At 36.5% G+C, this 17,945-nt stretch overlaps 1 protein-coding gene across 1 annotated transcript; it reads left to right on the top strand.

Moving 5' to 3' along the window:
* Window positions 1-573: 573 nt before the first annotated feature.
* On the top strand, window positions 574-16,537 carry LOC129321502 (ATP-dependent RNA helicase DEAH13-like). The gene is given in 15 exon segments (XM_054967279.1): window positions 574-682; window positions 7,483-7,540; window positions 8,420-8,566; window positions 8,776-8,854; window positions 8,946-9,020; window positions 9,106-9,155; window positions 9,305-9,365; window positions 9,468-9,860; window positions 10,504-10,740; window positions 10,845-11,075; window positions 11,398-11,514; window positions 11,616-12,423; window positions 12,426-12,823; window positions 13,327-15,125; window positions 15,794-16,537. Coding segments are annotated over 12 exon segments (3,999 nt in total). The 5' UTR covers window positions 574-682; window positions 7,483-7,540; window positions 8,420-8,504; the 3' UTR covers window positions 14,815-15,125; window positions 15,794-16,537.
* Window positions 16,538-17,945: the final 1,408 nt, after the last annotated feature.

The following is a 17,945-nucleotide window of genomic DNA, read 5'->3' as shown; positions in this document are numbered from 1 at the left end:
TTCTAAGGACTTTTCTATCATTAATGAATTTATATAAATTATCAAATTGCTCTTGTTGAAAATGAATGATTCACAATTTTTATTTAAATATTCACAACTTTTCTTCTTATATTTACAATAATGCAATAAAATATAAAGAATTTAACATATGAAATTGTAATTTGTTATTACATTGTTGCGAATTTAAAAAATAAAGTTATGATTTGTAAATAATTTATTTTTAATAAGGATAATTTAGTAATTTATATAAATCTATTAATGATATAAAAGTCTCCAGGAATTTTTGGAGAATTATGACATTTTAAAAGATCAAATTATCATTTACTTATTTTAAAAAAATTTTATGATTATTTTTTCTTTTTTCACGTTAAGTTAGACAAAAAAATTTAATTGGCTATGTCAAAAGTAGTTTTAACTGCAGCAAAAAATCTTTAAATGTTCCTGAAGGGTCAACAAAGCAACTCTTGTCCTTTGACCAATTTTTTATTTTTTTAATTTAATTTCAATAATTCATGGTTATTAGTTATAATTAATGTTTTTGCAGGGTCTTAAAAAACCCTGAGTAAGGTTTTTGGGGGGCGCGGAAGAAAAGCCTTGAGCAAGATCCCACGCCTTCTCTTCCTTCAGTCTCCCGCCGTCGACGCAGCGCTCTCTTCCCTTTTCCAGTTCTCTTCTCTTCACGGTACACTGCCTTGCTCCTTCTCACTTGTCACTTGTCACTTGTCACTTCTCCCTTCATAGGCACTGTTTCGGTTTCTCTCTTGGCCCGTTCTGATTTTCTCGGCTCTTGCTCTGTTGATCTCGTCTTCTGTTAAGGTTTTTCAAATTTCCTGATTCTTGTTGATGCGTTGAGTTATAATTTACATTTTGTATTTCTCTCTTTTGATAAACAGAAATGGGTTTTCATTTTTCTTTCCTAATATCAATTTTTTTTTTTGGGTTATAGCTGGAGAATTTGAAGGAAAAAATACTGACAAAATTTATATTATTGAAATGAGATTGATTCTAACATGTCCCGCACAGCCTAAACTTGCAGTTGCCTGGTTCCTGTGGAGTGAATAATCTTTTATTGCGGTCTCACACTGCATGTGTCGTAGAAAAGTTATCTGATAAACCGATAACTGCATGATATCTTGATAAGGGTCATGTCTCAAAATGCTTGGTAAAATCAAAATCTAAAATAATCCGTTGCTCTCTTTTTATTTGTGATATATTCAGGACTTTCTGAATTGCTTTGCATGGGCATGCATATTTGATGGTTTCTTGAAACTCCTGCAGTGTATTGTCACGATTTGGTGAATTTCATGTGTTTTGTAGCTTCGTTTGGATCCTTTGGGTTTTGGTTGTTGATATATAATAGCTATTAGAGCTGTTTGTGCATAGTTTTAGTTGGTATAATACCTTTTCCGCTCTTATGTATTAAATGAACTAGTTAAACACAGCATTAAGCTTGTTTGATTAGGCAGGTCAAGTTAAAAAATTGACACTTGGCTCGGTTTTAGTTCATATATAAAAATCAAGAAATAATATAATGAGGATCTTATGTTTTCAAATATAATGAGAATTTAGTGTACTCATTAAATTAGCAAATTTATGTATACTCTGAAGTCCTTTCATGTGAGCCTGTGATTTGAAAGTCCTGGAATAGAAGGGAAATAAAGAGTGGGCTGGCCTGTCAACCCCACCCCATGGCATGTTGGGCTGGAAAAATTCCAGCTTTAAGATTGTGGGCTGATTCAACCTGCTGTCTCTTTCCCATCTCTATTTGTGGGTGAGGTTTTGGGCTTGGTGCAAGAACTTTAGCTTCAATTGGTCTTGAAAAATTATCTCAATTTGTTATAGTTTTATAAGATGTTAGTTAGTTTTAGATTTAAATGACAGTTGCTATGAGTAGCCATTGGGAGAGTGTGAGCTTGAAGCCTATATATATATATATATATATATAAAGGCATTTGCATTGTAGTTTTATCTTAGCGATCAATCAATAGAATTCCTTATGTTCCTCAATTTCTCTCAACCTCCTCTCCTTAATCTCTCATTCTTCTCTGCTTCTACCTAGCTTTTGTTCTTCTCTCATCTTTTCCCTTATCCCTCTCTAATTCCTATCAGCCTAAATTATTCCTATGCATCAGTGGTATCAGAGCGGACACTCCTTGGCCTCTCTCTCTCTCTCCAATCATCACGGTATATGGTCAAGACTTGAAGACAGATCAATCGAGACAGACATCAGATGGAAGACTGTTTAGTCAAGATTGAGAAAAATAATGGCAAGATTGATGCTTTAATTGACCTAGTTGATGGGCTCTCCCAACAACTCCAGTTATTGGTATGGGATCGAGATGTTGAAAGAGAAGGCAATCCTTGAAATGGACAGAACATTGATCGTCATCACGAACATGAGGATCATCGACATAGAGATGGGTATGAACGAAGAGAATATAGGAGACCCACTCAGTTTACGAAAATAGAGTTCCCAAGGTTTACTAGGGAAGACGCTCTTAGCTGGCTCTTGAAGTGTCAAAGATACTTTGAGCTTGATGAAATGCCAGAAGAGTCCAAGATCAAGATTGCAAGTACGCATCTTGACCCACGAGCCTTCTAATGGCATCAAGTGTACAAGAAGATGTGGGAAGGAGTTCGGCCTACCTGGGAAGAATATACCGAAGAGATTAAGGACTGTTTCAGACCTGTTCATGAGACCTCGATGAGTGATCTTGGTCGTCTGAATCAACGAGGAGTTCTGGCTGACTATAATGATAAGTTCAATATGATCTCATGTAAGTTGCGACTGCCAGAAGAATATTTGGTGGACATATACCTATCGGGTCTTCGGGATAAATATGAAGGGTCAGTTCATCTCTTTAAGCCTCATACCTTGAGAGAGGCTCGAAAACTTGCCAGGATGCATGAATTGATGATTAAGAGGCAGATTGAGAAGAAGACTCAAGGAAAGAACGGGGGGTATGGCACAAACATCTTTGGCCACCCCATCTTCACACCAACACACGTGGGCTTTTAATAGGGATACTTTAACAAATAGTGGGGCCCACTCGAAGGAAAAGACAGCATCTTTATCAAGAAAAAATGCTTTTTTCAATCAAAAAGCAAGCAGAACTCCTACTAAAGTCCTCTCGGCTGAAGAAGAGGTTGACCATAGAAGCAAAAACTTGTGCTTTTACTGCCATGAAAAATTCTCCTAAGACCACAAATGCCCACAAAGAAAAAAGTTGCAGTTATATTTTATTGAAGTTCAAAGTAATTCTAAAGAAGATGATCAAAACAAAGAACCCATTGAGATAGAAGAAAATGGGGATAAGGCTTTTATGTCCCTCCATGCCATTGATGGAGTGGATAGTGTTTCTTCGGTGAGGTTCACAAGTTACTATGGAAAGAGGTAGCTCCAGATTTTAATAATTAGTGGGAGCACTCATGACTTTTTGGACTTTAATGTGGCAAGGAAACTAGGATGGCAACTTGATGGAACTCATGAAATGTGGGTGGAAGTGGCTGGAGGAAGAAGGCTTAGAGTGCATGGCATTTGGGAAGGATTTAAATGGAGAATGTAGGGCTTAGAATTTTCTTTTGATTTTAGAGTTCTTGATCTGCATACTTATGATTTAGTACTTGGGCTTAAATGGCTCAAAAGTATTAAAAATGCTTTCTGGGATTGTGAGTCTCTAACATATGGAAAATGTGTAAGCTTCAAGCCACCCCTCCCTACACCTTATTTGTGGTGCATCCAAAGAGGCTCGAAATTGAAGATTTTCACACAGATCAGGTGTTTCTGTTGCAATTAATACCAAAGGGACAAGAAAAGGTGGAAATTTTCTCTTTCCAGGGTGTTCAGAAATTCTAGAAGTAATCTCTTCCACTTTTCTGATTTCTTTGAATTACCAAAAGGGTTGCCGCCTTTCTATGAAGGGCATGATCATTCTATTATCCTTCAAGAGGGCACTAATCCTATAAATTTAAAGCCTTATAGATATCCCTCAACTCAAAGGATGTCATTGAGGGTTTAGTGCTAGGTTGCATAGATACGGGTACGAGTATCCGATATGATACGGCATGATATGGGGATGCGGCAAATTTTTAAAATTTTAGGATACAGGTACGGGGATATTTATAATATATATTTCAACATTTTATGATATAAGGATAGGTATTTTGATTTTAAACAAGAATTTCTAAAGTAATATAAGGATATTTATAGTAATTACTAAAATATTAAGTGTTTTTTCAAGTTTTTAAGTGATATAGTAAAAAATTATTGAAAAAAATCATATCACAAATGTCAGAATATGGGATATGTATGCAGAAGTATTCTACAAGTATCGTATCGGATATGTATTAGATACGGGTACATTTATTTTTTTGAAGTATCCGTGCTACATAGGTTTAGTGGGAGAGTTATTGCAAGGGGGTAATATAGGAAAGTTCAAGTGCATTTTTGCTCCAATAGTCTTAGTTAAGAAATAGGATGGAACTTGGAAAATGTGTATAGACTATAGGGAATTAAATAAGAAAACATTGAAAAATCAATATCCCATTCCTTTGGTAGAAGACCATTTTGATGAGTTGAATGTTGCAAAATATTTCACAATGCTAGATCTTAGGGCTGCTTATCACCAAATTAGAATGATGCCTCAAGATATTAGAAAAACTAATTTCAAAACACATAGTGGGCACTATGAGTGGCTGGTTATGCCATTTGGCCTAACTAATGCCCCAGCTACATTTCAAGGAGCCATGAACAGCATATTTCGCCCTTATTTACGAAGGTTTGTGCTTGTATTTTTTGATGATATATTAATTTATAATGCTAATTTGGATGACCATGTACAGCATCTTAAGGAAGTCTTTTCCATTTTGAGGAAACATCGTTATTATGTCAAGATGAGCAAGTGTTCTTTTGCAGCAAATGGGGTGGAGTATTTGAGTCATATCATTGGCAATGGGGACAGTTAAGACAGATCCAAAGAAGATTCAAGCGGTTGCTGAATGGCCCAAACCTAAGAATATGAAGCAACTAAGGGCGTTTCTAGGGTTGGCGGGCTACTATAGAAGGTTTATCAAGGGCTATAGAGCTCTAGCAAAGCCACTAACTTGTCTTCTTAAGAAGGATGGGTTCAAATGGTCAGAAGTGGCTTCCAAAGCATTTAATAATCTCCAAGGGGGATTAACACCAGCATCTGTCCTTTCTCTTCCTCATTTTACTAAGGAATTTGTTGTGGAGACAGATGCATGTGGTTTTACTTGATTTTACCAAGGGTTTGGCTGAAAGACACCAGCACCTTTCTATATATGAAAAAGAGTTAATGGCTGTGGTCCTTGCTGTTCTTCATTGTCATCAATACCTTGAAAGGAAGCAGTTTATAACCAGGTCTGACCAACAAAGCCTGAAATATCTGCTTGGACAGAAGTTAAAAACTTCATTTCAGATGTTTTAGGTTGCAAAATTAGCTGGGTTTGATTATGAGATGCAATATAAGAAGGGAAATAATGATTCAGCAGCTGATGCTCTCTCTAAGAATACCCAAACAGCAGCTGATGCAGATGGTTTTAGACACTTCTTCTCCTGAATTGCTGGACAAAATCAAGGGAAGTTGGAGAAGTGATGCTGTGGCTGCAGAAATTCAGAAGAAAGCTCAAGAAAATAGTGGTATATGGGGGCATTTTTCTCTAGATGGAGAATTGTTGAGAAGGAAAGGAAAGCTAGTAATTGGGAATGATCCAATTTTGAGACAACAAATTTTAGGATGGTTACACTCTAGTCCCCAGGGAGGGCATTTGGGAATTCAAGCTACTTATCATAGAATTGAGGCATTATTTTGGTGGAAGAAAGTGATTAATGATGTGATGGATTTTATCAAGTAATGTGATACATTTGCTCATTGTAAATATGAGGCTATTGCTCCTCCTGGGCTGTTGCAACCTCTTCTAATTCCAAGTCGAGTTTGGGAAAGTATTATCATGGATTTTATTGAAGGACTTCCTAAATCTCATGGTAAGGATACAATTTGGGTGTTAATTGATAGAATGAGTAAGTATGCCCATTTTATATCTCTTTCTCATCCTTATTCAGCTTCTTTAGCACAACTTTTTATGGATAATGTGTATAAATTACATGGTGCACCTGCTGAAATTATTAGTGATCGTGATCCTATATTTGTGAGTGGATTTTGGTAGGAATTTTTGCAGGTTTTGGGAGTTAAACAGCAACTTTCAACCGCATATCACCTTCAAACAGATGGGCAATCTAAAGTTCTAAATAGGTGCTTAGAAACTTATCTTAGATGTATGTGTTGGGAACAACCAAAGGATTGGAGCAACTGGTTATCACAAGCCGAATGGTGGTATAACACCACATTTCATACAGCCACGAAAGCAACTGCCCATGAACTTTTGTATGGTCAGAAAGCCCCTATTTGTTGTCCTTATTTGCCTAATAGTTCTGTTTTGGATGTTTTAGACAGGACTTTTTCGGCCAGATAAGCTGTGCTTGGCTGTTTTGAAGCATCATCTTCATCAGGCAGCCAATTTGATGAAGCAGAAAGTTGATTCTTATAGAATAGATTGAGAGTTTGCTATTGGTCAATGGGTTTTTCTTAAGTTGCAGCCCTATAGACAAATTTTTGCAGCTGCAAGGAGTAATCAAAAGCTAGCTCCTAGATATTTTGGCCCTTATAAGGTCATTGAAAGAATAGGTGCTGTTGCCTACAAGTTAGAGCTACCTGCTGAATTTAGAATACATCCAACTTTCCTTGTTTCTTTATTGAAGCTTTATCCTGATTCTAAAGTAAAGCAAAGGCATCCACCTCTTGATTGGCTGGAGCTACCTCCAGCTTTAGAACCCGAAAGTATTCTACAAAAGTGAGTTGGAAGGAAGAGGGGACAGATTATTACTGAAGTTCTGATTAAGTGGAAGCAATTACCTGATGAAGAAGCATCTTGGATGGCTCTACATCAGTTGCAGCAAAAGTTTCCTCAATTTTGTTATCAATGATCCTTAAGGGCAAGGATCTTTTTGAGGGGGGTATTGTTATAGTTTTATAAAATGTTAGTTAGTTTTAGATTTAAATGACAGTTGCTATGAGTAGCTGTTAGCCGTTGGGAGAGTGTGAGCGTGAAGCCTATATATATATATATATTAAGGTATTTGAATTGTAGTTTTATCTCAATGATCAATCAACAGAATTCCTTACGTTCCTCAATTTCTCTCAACTTCTTCTCCTTAATCTCTCATTCCTCTCTACTTCTACCTAGCTTTCTATTCTTCTCTCATCTTTTCCCTTATCCCTCTCTAATTCTTATCAGCCCAAATTATTCCTACGTATCACAATTTGTAAGTTTATGCTTGGTTCTTCTTGTTCTTCTGGAATCCACTTATATCCCCATCTTTGCTGGTGTAAATGCCATTAAAGCATATACGTTGAAGTTAGAGTAGTGGTTTTGACGTTACTTGTCATTGATATACTTTTGTAGGTGAGAAGTTTAAACTTTTGGCTTCGAAGTCATTTTTTCCAGATAAAGTTTCTTTAAGGTGATAAACTTATCACTTTAAGTTCATGCTATATATGTTCAAAGTAGTGGGTTGCTATTTAATTTTAAAAGTAGTTTGATATGCAATACTCTTTCATCAGCAGTTGTGGCTTGTAGGGATGTTATGATTGGTTAGCATGTAATATATTGTTGTACTATAAGATAACTTATGGTATTAATTGGTACATTCTACATGTCCAGGTGTGCTTCTTGTTGGTTTATGGGTTTGATAGTTAGGAAAGATATGAGTCCACAATTTGAAAAATTGGTTCAACTCCTTCAATAATCTTCCTATTTGTTGATAAGAGGTTCGTAACTTGGTGAAGGAACTGATTTCATTATGGTTTGAAACTGATTTTCTGGCCTTCCCCGCTTTTCTCCTGAATACAAGGGAATGGCATTAGCCAAACGAAGGAACCCAAGGGTCAGCAGTCAGTGATTTTATGGTTGCATTACTTCTTTGTGGCCATTAAAGAGGGATGTAAAAAGGCAACTCCCCCCCCCCCCCCCGGGAAACTGTTTTCATGATGGCATCACGAGAACCTCTCCCATAAATGTTTCAAGTGCTGGAAATAATGCCTAATATAGCAGCTTCTTTAATTTTGTTCATTTCTTATTTGTTTTTTGTTTTTTGTTTTTATTGAGACCAAAGAGGGAAGGTCAAATGTAGCTTCTTCTATAATTTCATTAAATCTTTTTTCTATAATTTTTTTTTCTTTCCTTCCCTCCTTAACATGCTACCTTCTAGCTTCTATGATTATGAGGCAGCTTCTGCTTTTCTTCTATTTGATTTCTCCTTTTGTGCTTCTCTGCCTTGTCAGATCCTTTGTTTCGCTTTGCTAGTTTTTAACCTTGATTATTGTTAACTTTGGAGTTGCAGCTTCAGCCATAAGGGTCAGTTTTCCTATTTACAACTGTGTGGTGCAGCATCCCTGAATTGGCTTGTATTTTTTAAGCAGAGCGTAATGGAAGTTCGTGCAGAAAGTGGAGGCAATATCAAGTTCAATTCTCAGGATGGATCTCTAAGGTAATATGTTTGAATGGCTAAATTTCTTCAATTATTTTTTCCCTTTCTGGTTTGAGAGGACTTGTCCTTATTTTATGTATTACATTTCTCTTCTCTTTAGTATTTTTTTCTCTTTTCTATGAAAAGTGGAGATCAGGTCAAAATCATGTACATTGTTAAGAATTGACCTTTTTTGGGTTAACCATTTCAATACTCCTATATTTTGGCAGCTTGGGAGATGGTGGTGATGATAGTAATGCATTACTATTGCCAGCTAAGATAGGGAAGAAAAGGAAAGGGATGAATCAGGTATGGTTAGCGAAAGGATTAAGTATGCAATTTGCTTCAAATTTTTATCCTGCATGAAAGAGGTTTTTTTGCTTAAAGATTTCTTGTATAGGTACATAGAGAAATCAACTCAAATAAGAAACATAAGTTGAGCCAATCTCAGAAAAGGAAGCTGAAGAAGTTAGAGGTTTGTGTATAAATAAAAGCTAAAAACTTCGCTTTTTATTTTTTTTCTGCTTTGGATATGACTTTGTTTTGCTTCATTTTTGAAGGAGGACAAGGAGAAAGAACTTCTACTAAAGAGAAGCATTGAGACATTAAAGTATGTAAACCTTTTTTTTTTGGATGCATGATGAAATTTTATATGAAAGGAGTAGAAATTACAATTTGTTGGAGGAAAAATGAAGGATATATATATTTTTTATGCCACTAAGTTACTGATACACTGTTGAACCCTTTTATTTATTACAGCAAATACAAGATTCCAGATTATGCATATCCTCTTTTGCAGTCTGCCCAGAATATTAATCGGGTTAGTACGGTCAAAACAATGATAACTTAATTCCCTAGATGGTGAAACTAAAAATGTCAGTGCATGGGCTCTATATGTACTTAATCTTCTCATCCTTTGTAGACTGACACTGTGCTAGAGAGACGGAGGAGAGCTATACATTTATTGAAGGAAGGATTAAGGGTTGATCATAGTCATGATCTGTCCAGGATTCTGGATGTTCCACACAGATTTGAACCTGAGACAGAAGGGATTCATGTGGAACAGGAAACCATGGAAAATGACCAAACCCAACTGGCTAGATTTGAAAGAGAACTCTCATGTGAGCCTTATGCTCCTTTACTGTCCTCTCAAGAACCAGCTTGTGGTGATGAATCTTATGAAAATATTGAACCTCTGACCACCTCTCTTGGTGGTGTCTCTGTTGAGGAGAACGCAACATCAGTACATGATGATATAACTCAACGTTATGATAGAGGCAAGCCTATTGATGAGAGTATAAGAGCTGAATCCAAGGTATGATGCATGCTCGTTTTTGATGTGGATAGAGAATTTGGATGAATAGATGCACGTATTTGTAATACCTATCTCATTACACTTTAATCTCTCCATAAACTGCATTATCTACCTTTCAGAATTGGCAGTTGAATTAATATCTGTTGGAAGAAATGATCATATATATTCACAAATTATTTGCTGATAATTAATCTTTATGGAGATTGCACAGAAGTGCACCTACATGTTTACAGTGTAGTTTGTTAATATGTTGTAATGTCATTTTAAGTGTTTTCCATGTAAGTGAGATGATGTATGATATGAAAAAGGTGGAAGAAGTAGAATAGAAGAGAGATATAAGATAGAATTGAGAAGAAGAGGAAGAGAATTCAGAAAAGAAGGAAGAAATAGAGAGAAAAATCGAGAGAGAATCAGGGGTTTTCTGAATGATGCACTTTTATTATGATATCAGCCTAATTACAATTAACAGAAACCTAGTATTTATAGGTTTTTGGTGCAGAATAGTCAAACAGAACAACAAATGACCTAACTGCCCCCTTTAATAGCTACCACTACCTAGATAACACATGGTTTTTATTATTTTACATATCATTGTACTTGTCCATCTGTAAATTAGTTTATTGCTATTTGGGACATGGAACAGGATGGGAGATGTGAGATCTCTAAAACCAATCTCAGTGAACCGAGCAACCTTAATGATTCTTCTGCTTCAACTACCCCTACTGTTGTGCATGTATATAGACCATCTGAGGTTCAAGAGAAAAGAAAGGATCTCCCAATAGTCATGATGGAGCAAGAGATTATGGAAGCCATAAGATATCATTCTTCTGTTATCATTTGTGGTGAAACTGGATGCGGTAAAACAACTCAAGTTCCTCAAGTGAGAATCTTTGATGCTCTTTTATGCTGGTGTTGTTTAGGATTGAAGCTTGATCTTTGAGAGAACATGATGTCATGTAGTTTGGTTTTCTTTTGTGTTGTCAGTTTCTTTATGAAGCTGGTTATGGTTCGAGCAAGTCTAGAGTTCACAAAGGTGTTATTGGTGTTACTCAACCACGTAGGGTTGCTGTTCTTGCGACAGCAAAGCGTGTGGCATATGAGCTTGGTCTTCATCTTGGCAGGGAGGTTGGCTTTCAAGTTAGATATGACAAGAAAATTGGAGATAATTGTTCTGTCAAGTTTATGACTGATGGAATCTTACTACGTGAAGTTCAGGTTCTATTTTACCTTATTATCTCTTTTGTATATTCAATTTTTCTTTAATATATTTGATGATATGCATGCCAGAGGTAGTTTCCACTATCATGGTTACTACTAGTTACCACTATCTCTTTTGTCTTTGGCTGATTTTGTTTACATTAAATAAATGTTGACTAAATTTGATTGGGCGAAAAACCCATCTGAGCATATCCCATGTGTTGAACAGTAATTTTTGGTAATTCCGTTGGTGGTTGTTAGCCTGCATGTTTTTTTTGTGATGGTGATCCATGATGCATTATGAATTTATGGTGTGTAATGGAAAATCTTTCTGATACAGAATGATATTCTCTTGAGGCATTATTCTATCATAATTCTTGATGAGGCTCATGAGAGGAGCTTGAACACAGATATTTTGATTGGGATGTTGTCACGTGTTATTAGGACTCGGCAAGAGGTAGACTAGATTATTCTTCATCTGCAAATTTTTAGCAATGAAAGCTTGTGATTGCTCTTTTATCTTCTAGCCCGATGTATAATGATCTTTCTACATGGCAGGTTTACATGGAACAGCAAAAGACGATGCTTTCAGGAGGAAGCATAGCTCCTAATGATATGATTTTCCCATTAAAGCTTGTGCTGATGAGTGCCACTTTGAGAGTAGATGACTTCACTTCTAAAAGGTTATTCCTGACACCGCCCCCTGTTATCGAAGTTCCCACAAGACAGTTTCCTGTGACGATACACTTTTCAAAGAAGACAGAGATTGTTGATTATATTGGGCAAGCATATAAAAAGGTCTTGGCAATTCACAAGAGATTGCCACCTGGTGGCATACTTGTCTTTGTCACTGGCCAAAGGGAAGTGGAATACCTTTGCAGGAAGCTACGCAATGCTTCAAGAGAGTTGATCATGAAAGCATCTAAAGTATCTGTAGAAAATGATGGTGCTATGGTACATGGGGCGAGTTCTGTTGGGGGACTAGATATGAAGGAGATAAGTGAAGCATATGAGATTCATGGGAATTCAACCACCCAACAAACAGATAGGTTTAGTGCTTGTGATGAAGACCGGCAAGATTTATGTGAGCATGAATCAGATTTTTCATATAATTCAGAAACTGATAGTGATTTGGAATTTGATGAAGATGATAATCTTAAACATTCAGAGAACAATGATTTTGTCAATGTCCTAGGAGAGGAGGGGAACCATGCTTCCTTAAAGGCGGCCTTTGAATCGTTGTCGGGGAAAGCACCATCAAACTCCAATTCTGGTGGGGAGCAAACTCTCTCTGTGAATAAGGATGGACCTTTAGATCAATCAATAATTTATAAGGAGAAGAGGGCTAGAGAGGATTCCCCAAGTTCCCTTTTGTTCTACCACTTTATGCTATGCTTCCTGCGGCTGCTCAACTTCGTGTATTTGAAGAAAGCAAGGAGGGAGCGCGTCTTGTTGTTGTTGCCACAAACGTTGCTGAAACCTCCTTAACAATCCCAGGGATAAAGTATGTGGTGGATACTGGAAGGGAAAAAGTGAAGAATTACAATTCCTGCAATGGCATGGAAGCATATGAAGTACAATGGATAAGTAAGGCATCTGCTGCTCAGCGAACAGGAAGAGCTGGAAGAACTGGACCTGGCCACTGTTACCGTCTTTATTCTTCTGCAGTCTTTAATAATATACTTCCTGACTTCTCTCTTGCTGAAGTCTCTAAAGTACCCATTCATGGTGTGGTTCTTCTGTTAAAATCTATGCTTATTGAGAAGGTAGGTTGAAGATGTGCTTTCTTTTCTCTTTAAGTTTCATTAAGTCCATCTGCTTGTCTATATTGGGTTCTCATATTTTCTTTGGGAAAATGTATCATCAATGGTGCGCATATATTAGATTGAGTTATTCATGCTTTGGTCTTGTTGGTAGCACCTTTATAGTTGGAATCAACTTAAATTGCGATCAAGATGATCATTACAACAGTCATTGAGTGTGAGGAGAGCAATTTCTGATTCTTATGGCCTTCTCCATTACCATTGCAATAACTTGACTCTGTATATGGGACTGAATGAAAGATTAAGATCCTTTTTACGGAAAAGGTCCCCACTACATGAATTAATAACAAGACTGTACTTGGATAAAGGAATTAACTATCGTATATAGCTTTTCAGTTACCTTCTGATTGTATGTACAATATCCCATTTTGCTGTCAACTATGTTTTCTGTATCTTAATTTGAGATCTTTTTGGATATGGATATTGACTTATTACATGTTATCCAGGTTGTAAAATTCCCATTTCCTACTCCTCCTAGCGGTACGGCACTGGTTGAAGCAGAGGAATCCTTGCATGCTCTTGAAGCACTTGATAACAATGATCAACTCACGCCACTGGGGAAGGTCATGGCACTTTATCCCTTGACTCCACGTCACTCAAGGATGCTCCTTACAGTTATTAGATTGATGAAGAGCAAGTATAAATGCAAACGACCAAGTTTACTTCTAGCATATGCTGTTGCAGCTGCTGCTGCATTAAGCCTTTCAAATCCTTTTATAATGCACTTCGAGGGAAATGATGGTAATGGAGACCTAGAGAAGTATAAGAAATCTAGCATGGTGGATAGTGAGAAAGCCAGTGACAAGGAAGAAAGATCAAGGAGAAAGAAGCTAAAAGAAACTGCTAAAGTTTCCCGTAAAAAATTTCGTGTTATTTCTAGTGATGCCCTGACAATAGCTTATGCTTTGCAGTGTTTTGAGCATTCACAGAAGCCTAAAAAATTCTGTGATGAAAATGTACTGCACTTCAAAACCATGGAAGAGATGTCAAAGCTTAGGCAACAGCTACTTAGACTTGTCTTCTATCAGAGTACTGTTGGTGGTTTGGGACAGGAATACTCTTGGATTCATGGAACTTTGGAGGATACAGAACATGCTTGGCAGGTATCTTGTGAAAAATATCCTCTTTTGCTGGATGAGGAACGGCTCATCTGTGAAGCAATCTGTGCTGGTTGGGTTGACAGGGTTGCCAAACGTATCATAGGGTCCTCTAGGACCTTGGATGGCAGCACAAGAGTTCCTGCTATTCGGTATCAAACATGCATGTGTGAAGAAAGTGTCTTCATTCATCGTTGGTCATCAGTTTCTATTGCAGCCCCTGAGTTTTTAGTTTATAATGAGTTATTGTATACAAACAGACCATATATGCATGGGGTAACGTGTGTGGATCCAGGTTGGCTTGTTGAGCATGCCAAATCTTCATGTGTATTCTCTGCACCCTTAATGGATCCCAGACCTTTCTATGATACCCTGACTGACCAAGTAAAGTGTTGGGTCAATCCAACCTTTGGGCGTTTCTGTTGGGAGCTTCCAAAGTGCCAGTTGCCAATTAGTGATAATGATCTTAGGATGCAAGTTTTTGCCTACGCTTTGCTTGTTGGTCAGGTGTGTCCATGTTTAAAATTTGTGCGAAAATATATGGCGGCCCCTCCTGAAAGCATTCTGAAGAGAGAAGCATTTTGTCAAAAGAGGGTCGTAAATCTCTTGAGCAAGTTAAAGAGTAGGTTGATTGATAGTTCTGCAATGTTAAGAATGGTGTGGCAGCAGAATCCAAGGGAACTTCATACAGAAATTTTGGATTGGTTTCAGCAGAATTTTCACAAGAACTTCAATGGTTTATGGTTACAAATGATTGATGAAGTGCTTCATGAGAAAAAAGAACTCTCTGTCTATAAGGGTGAAAGAAAACTAAAAAATAAAAGCCATCATAAATGATTGCTTAACAGTTAAGGGTGCTTGCATTGAATCAGTCGTGAAATGTTTCAAGCTTTAACCTTTTTGAACCTGCTTTATAGATTCTCCGTCTACAAAACTTATTGGATGATGGATTTGATGCTTTTAGTGTATTCCGGCATTCAGTAGGCATTAGGGGCAAAGGTTCATATTGAGCTGCAGCATTTGATATTCATGTAGTCCTACTGAGCAATTTTGGATCTGTAGAACTCCAGCATTTCTGATTCTTGGCACTGGAAAGCATCCGGAGGGAATGAGTTCATTATTTCCTCCACCGTTTTGGTAAAACCAAGGTATTCACATTCTTCGTCCTATTTTTCTGATGATACTTTTAACAAGGTGAAGGCAAGGGCCTCTTCATATCACTATTATTTATTTAGTCTGTCTTTAATAAAAGAGTTATCTCTGCGATTTTGTCTAATTTAAATTGAGGAATATTCTAATTCTCAAATTTATTGGTATAAGATTTTTGTAGGTGCAAGAAAGGAAGAAATAAGAAACAAACATAAAATTAGTCATTATATAGAATCGGGCATACTTGGAGGCACTTGTTACCAAGCTCCACGTGTGACTAAACTGCATAATTGCTTTCTCAAAATTTATGAATTTATGAATAATCACCAAAATTATCACTAGAGATAATCCATGTAGTCAACCCTATTTAATAATGAGTATAAAAGAAGCCATTACTTTTTGTTTTGTTGCGATGGCCACGTTACACCTTAGCTAGTCTTTTGAATGTACTGTGTTTTTACTTCGTTTTACACGAACCATGCCAAACGGCCAAACCTTTTGTAACTTTCAATTCACTTTCTTATTTTCTGCTTTCGGTTTATTCTTTTCAAACTCCATTTTTCATTTACCTTTCCAAAATTTTCAAGCCGTGCCGTAAATTTCCATTCTTAAATCATTCATCTTCAATATGCAATAGCTCAAACTTAATATTGTCATTTAATTACAGCAGAGAGAAATCCATGGCCAAGACAGACGCCATGTCTGGAGGGCTAGCCCCATCTTGTTTCCGCATTTGATTAGGCATGTGGAAAGCAAATCTATCCTCTAACGGTGAGTTAACAGATCTGGTACAAAGGACCTCATTATACAAAAATCCACAGGTCTTCAAGTGTCCAGACAGAAAGGCCCCAGCAAAATAAAGCTCTACTCTGACTCGTGACTTTAAACCTCGTCTGGAGAGAGAACAACCTCATTTTCTTTACCTGGTTATCTGAGAAGAATGTACTCGAGTCCATCAACAGTATGTTAATGCTGATAAATACTTCGTGGAGTAATATCCACCCTTTTGTAACCCTCCAGGCTTAGCATGCCCTTTTATTTATTTATTTTTTTTAAAAAAAGCAGATAAATCTGAAGGAGGCAAAGGCATTTTGTTACAGGCAAGGCGCTTGTCATGGTTAACGGCAGGTGATTTTGAATTAGTCTAACTTCACCCACTGATTGAGTAATTTTGGGCGTGGGAGGTTCTGAATTTGATTTTTTTATATAAAAAAAAAATAACTTATCCTTTTTCAATTTATCATGTGAATTCTATTGATTTGTTAGATTACCGTTGTATTTTTCAATTTATGAACAAGGCTCATGAGCTTCTTGACACGTGAAGGATTGATGTATTCTTATGCTCTGGCTATGAGGACCTTGGTCTGTTGGCCTTGAGATATCTGTTTGTTAGACTTGGTCTTGGGAAGTATTTTGAAAGAAATGGAGCTGGAAATCGTATGAAAAGTACTGTTTGGTATGACAAAATTTGAATCGAATTTTGATATGATTTTTGCTTGGTAAAAATGAATTGCGCTTGAGAAAATCCTAGAACATGAAAAGGCCATAATGCCCTTAATAAAAATTAACCAAAATAACCCTCCTCTCCTCTTGATTTTTCTTTATCGTTGCATAATCACAACCAGAAACAAAGCAGCAATGTTAAAGCAAACAGATTGGATCGTCAATATGATCGATTCAACCAGAAACTGGCCTACTATCCGGTCCGGTATGTAACATTAGGTGCCAATTCGAACCAGTTGAACCGAAAGAAAGTCTAACCATCAACTAGTTTGAATGATCTGAAATATTTTTTATTTTTAAGAATTTAAGTTGTATTTTAAGCTAGGTTTTATGCATATTAATACATTGTGAGCATTGAAAAGTAAAAACTAAGCCAAGCTATTATGGGTGATAATATATTGAAAAGTAAAAACTAAGTAAAAAAATGCAAGATGTATATTTATTATAAAAGTATAAATATTAAAGTAGTTATTTATACTATAAATATTACATCACATATTTTTTTCTTTTTATTTCATTAAAGTATAAAATATTTATTAATTTTATTAATTATATTTTAAAAAGTCAATAATAACATTTTTATTGAAGCAAAGAAAGTAACCTCTCACAGTCTCGCCTTCCAATTTTTATACAAGAATATATTTAATTATAAAAAGAAACAATTATTGTAAATTTAATTTTGTAAAATAATATTTTATAAAATATTATTTCTAATGTTATTTTTTAACATAAAAATTAAAAATATATTAAATTAATCATGATTGGTTGGACAATGAGTCAAAACTTTGTCGTCTAGAACAGAGAGCTTGAGGGAGGGAGGGAGAGCGGAGGTTGGAGATTGAAGGGAAGAGGTTGGAGATAGAAGAGCTTCATTGTGGGAGAGATCAAAGATCACAAAAACAAGTGGGGCCATGGTAGACGGTGACGTGGGTGCACGAAGGAGGGCAACTGGGCAACTGGGCAAGGAGTCAGGGCCAACAACATTGAAGGTTGACGGTACAAAGGTTAGTGGGTCTATGCCCATATGAAGGAGATGAAAACTAAGCTAAGGGGTATTTTTTGGAAGCAAAATATATTTCCAAGGACCGATAAGTTTTCCAGAGGGGAGAGGTAAGAATTTATTTTCCAAGCCTTGGCTGGAAAATTGCGTACCAAGAATTTAAATGCATCCGAAACAAATCAAGGAAAATAAGCTTTTTACGCTCCTTCCTTCTTTCCTCTCAAAATTCATGTAAAGAAAAGATCTATGCACCTTGGGACGTTGAACTCTACCATGAAGAAAGCATTGACCTTTGTATAAAACTACTTAAAATTTT

This window comes from Prosopis cineraria, unplaced genomic scaffold (genome assembly GCF_029017545.1).
Source record: "Prosopis cineraria cultivar Desert tree isolate PC_DT_omini unplaced genomic scaffold, ASM2901754v1 PC10, whole genome shotgun sequence".
NCBI classification, from domain to species: domain Eukaryota; kingdom Viridiplantae; phylum Streptophyta; class Magnoliopsida; order Fabales; family Fabaceae; genus Prosopis; species Prosopis cineraria.
The sequence above is the reverse complement of the archived record's forward strand: the minus strand, read 5'-3'. Positions and strand labels throughout refer to the sequence as shown.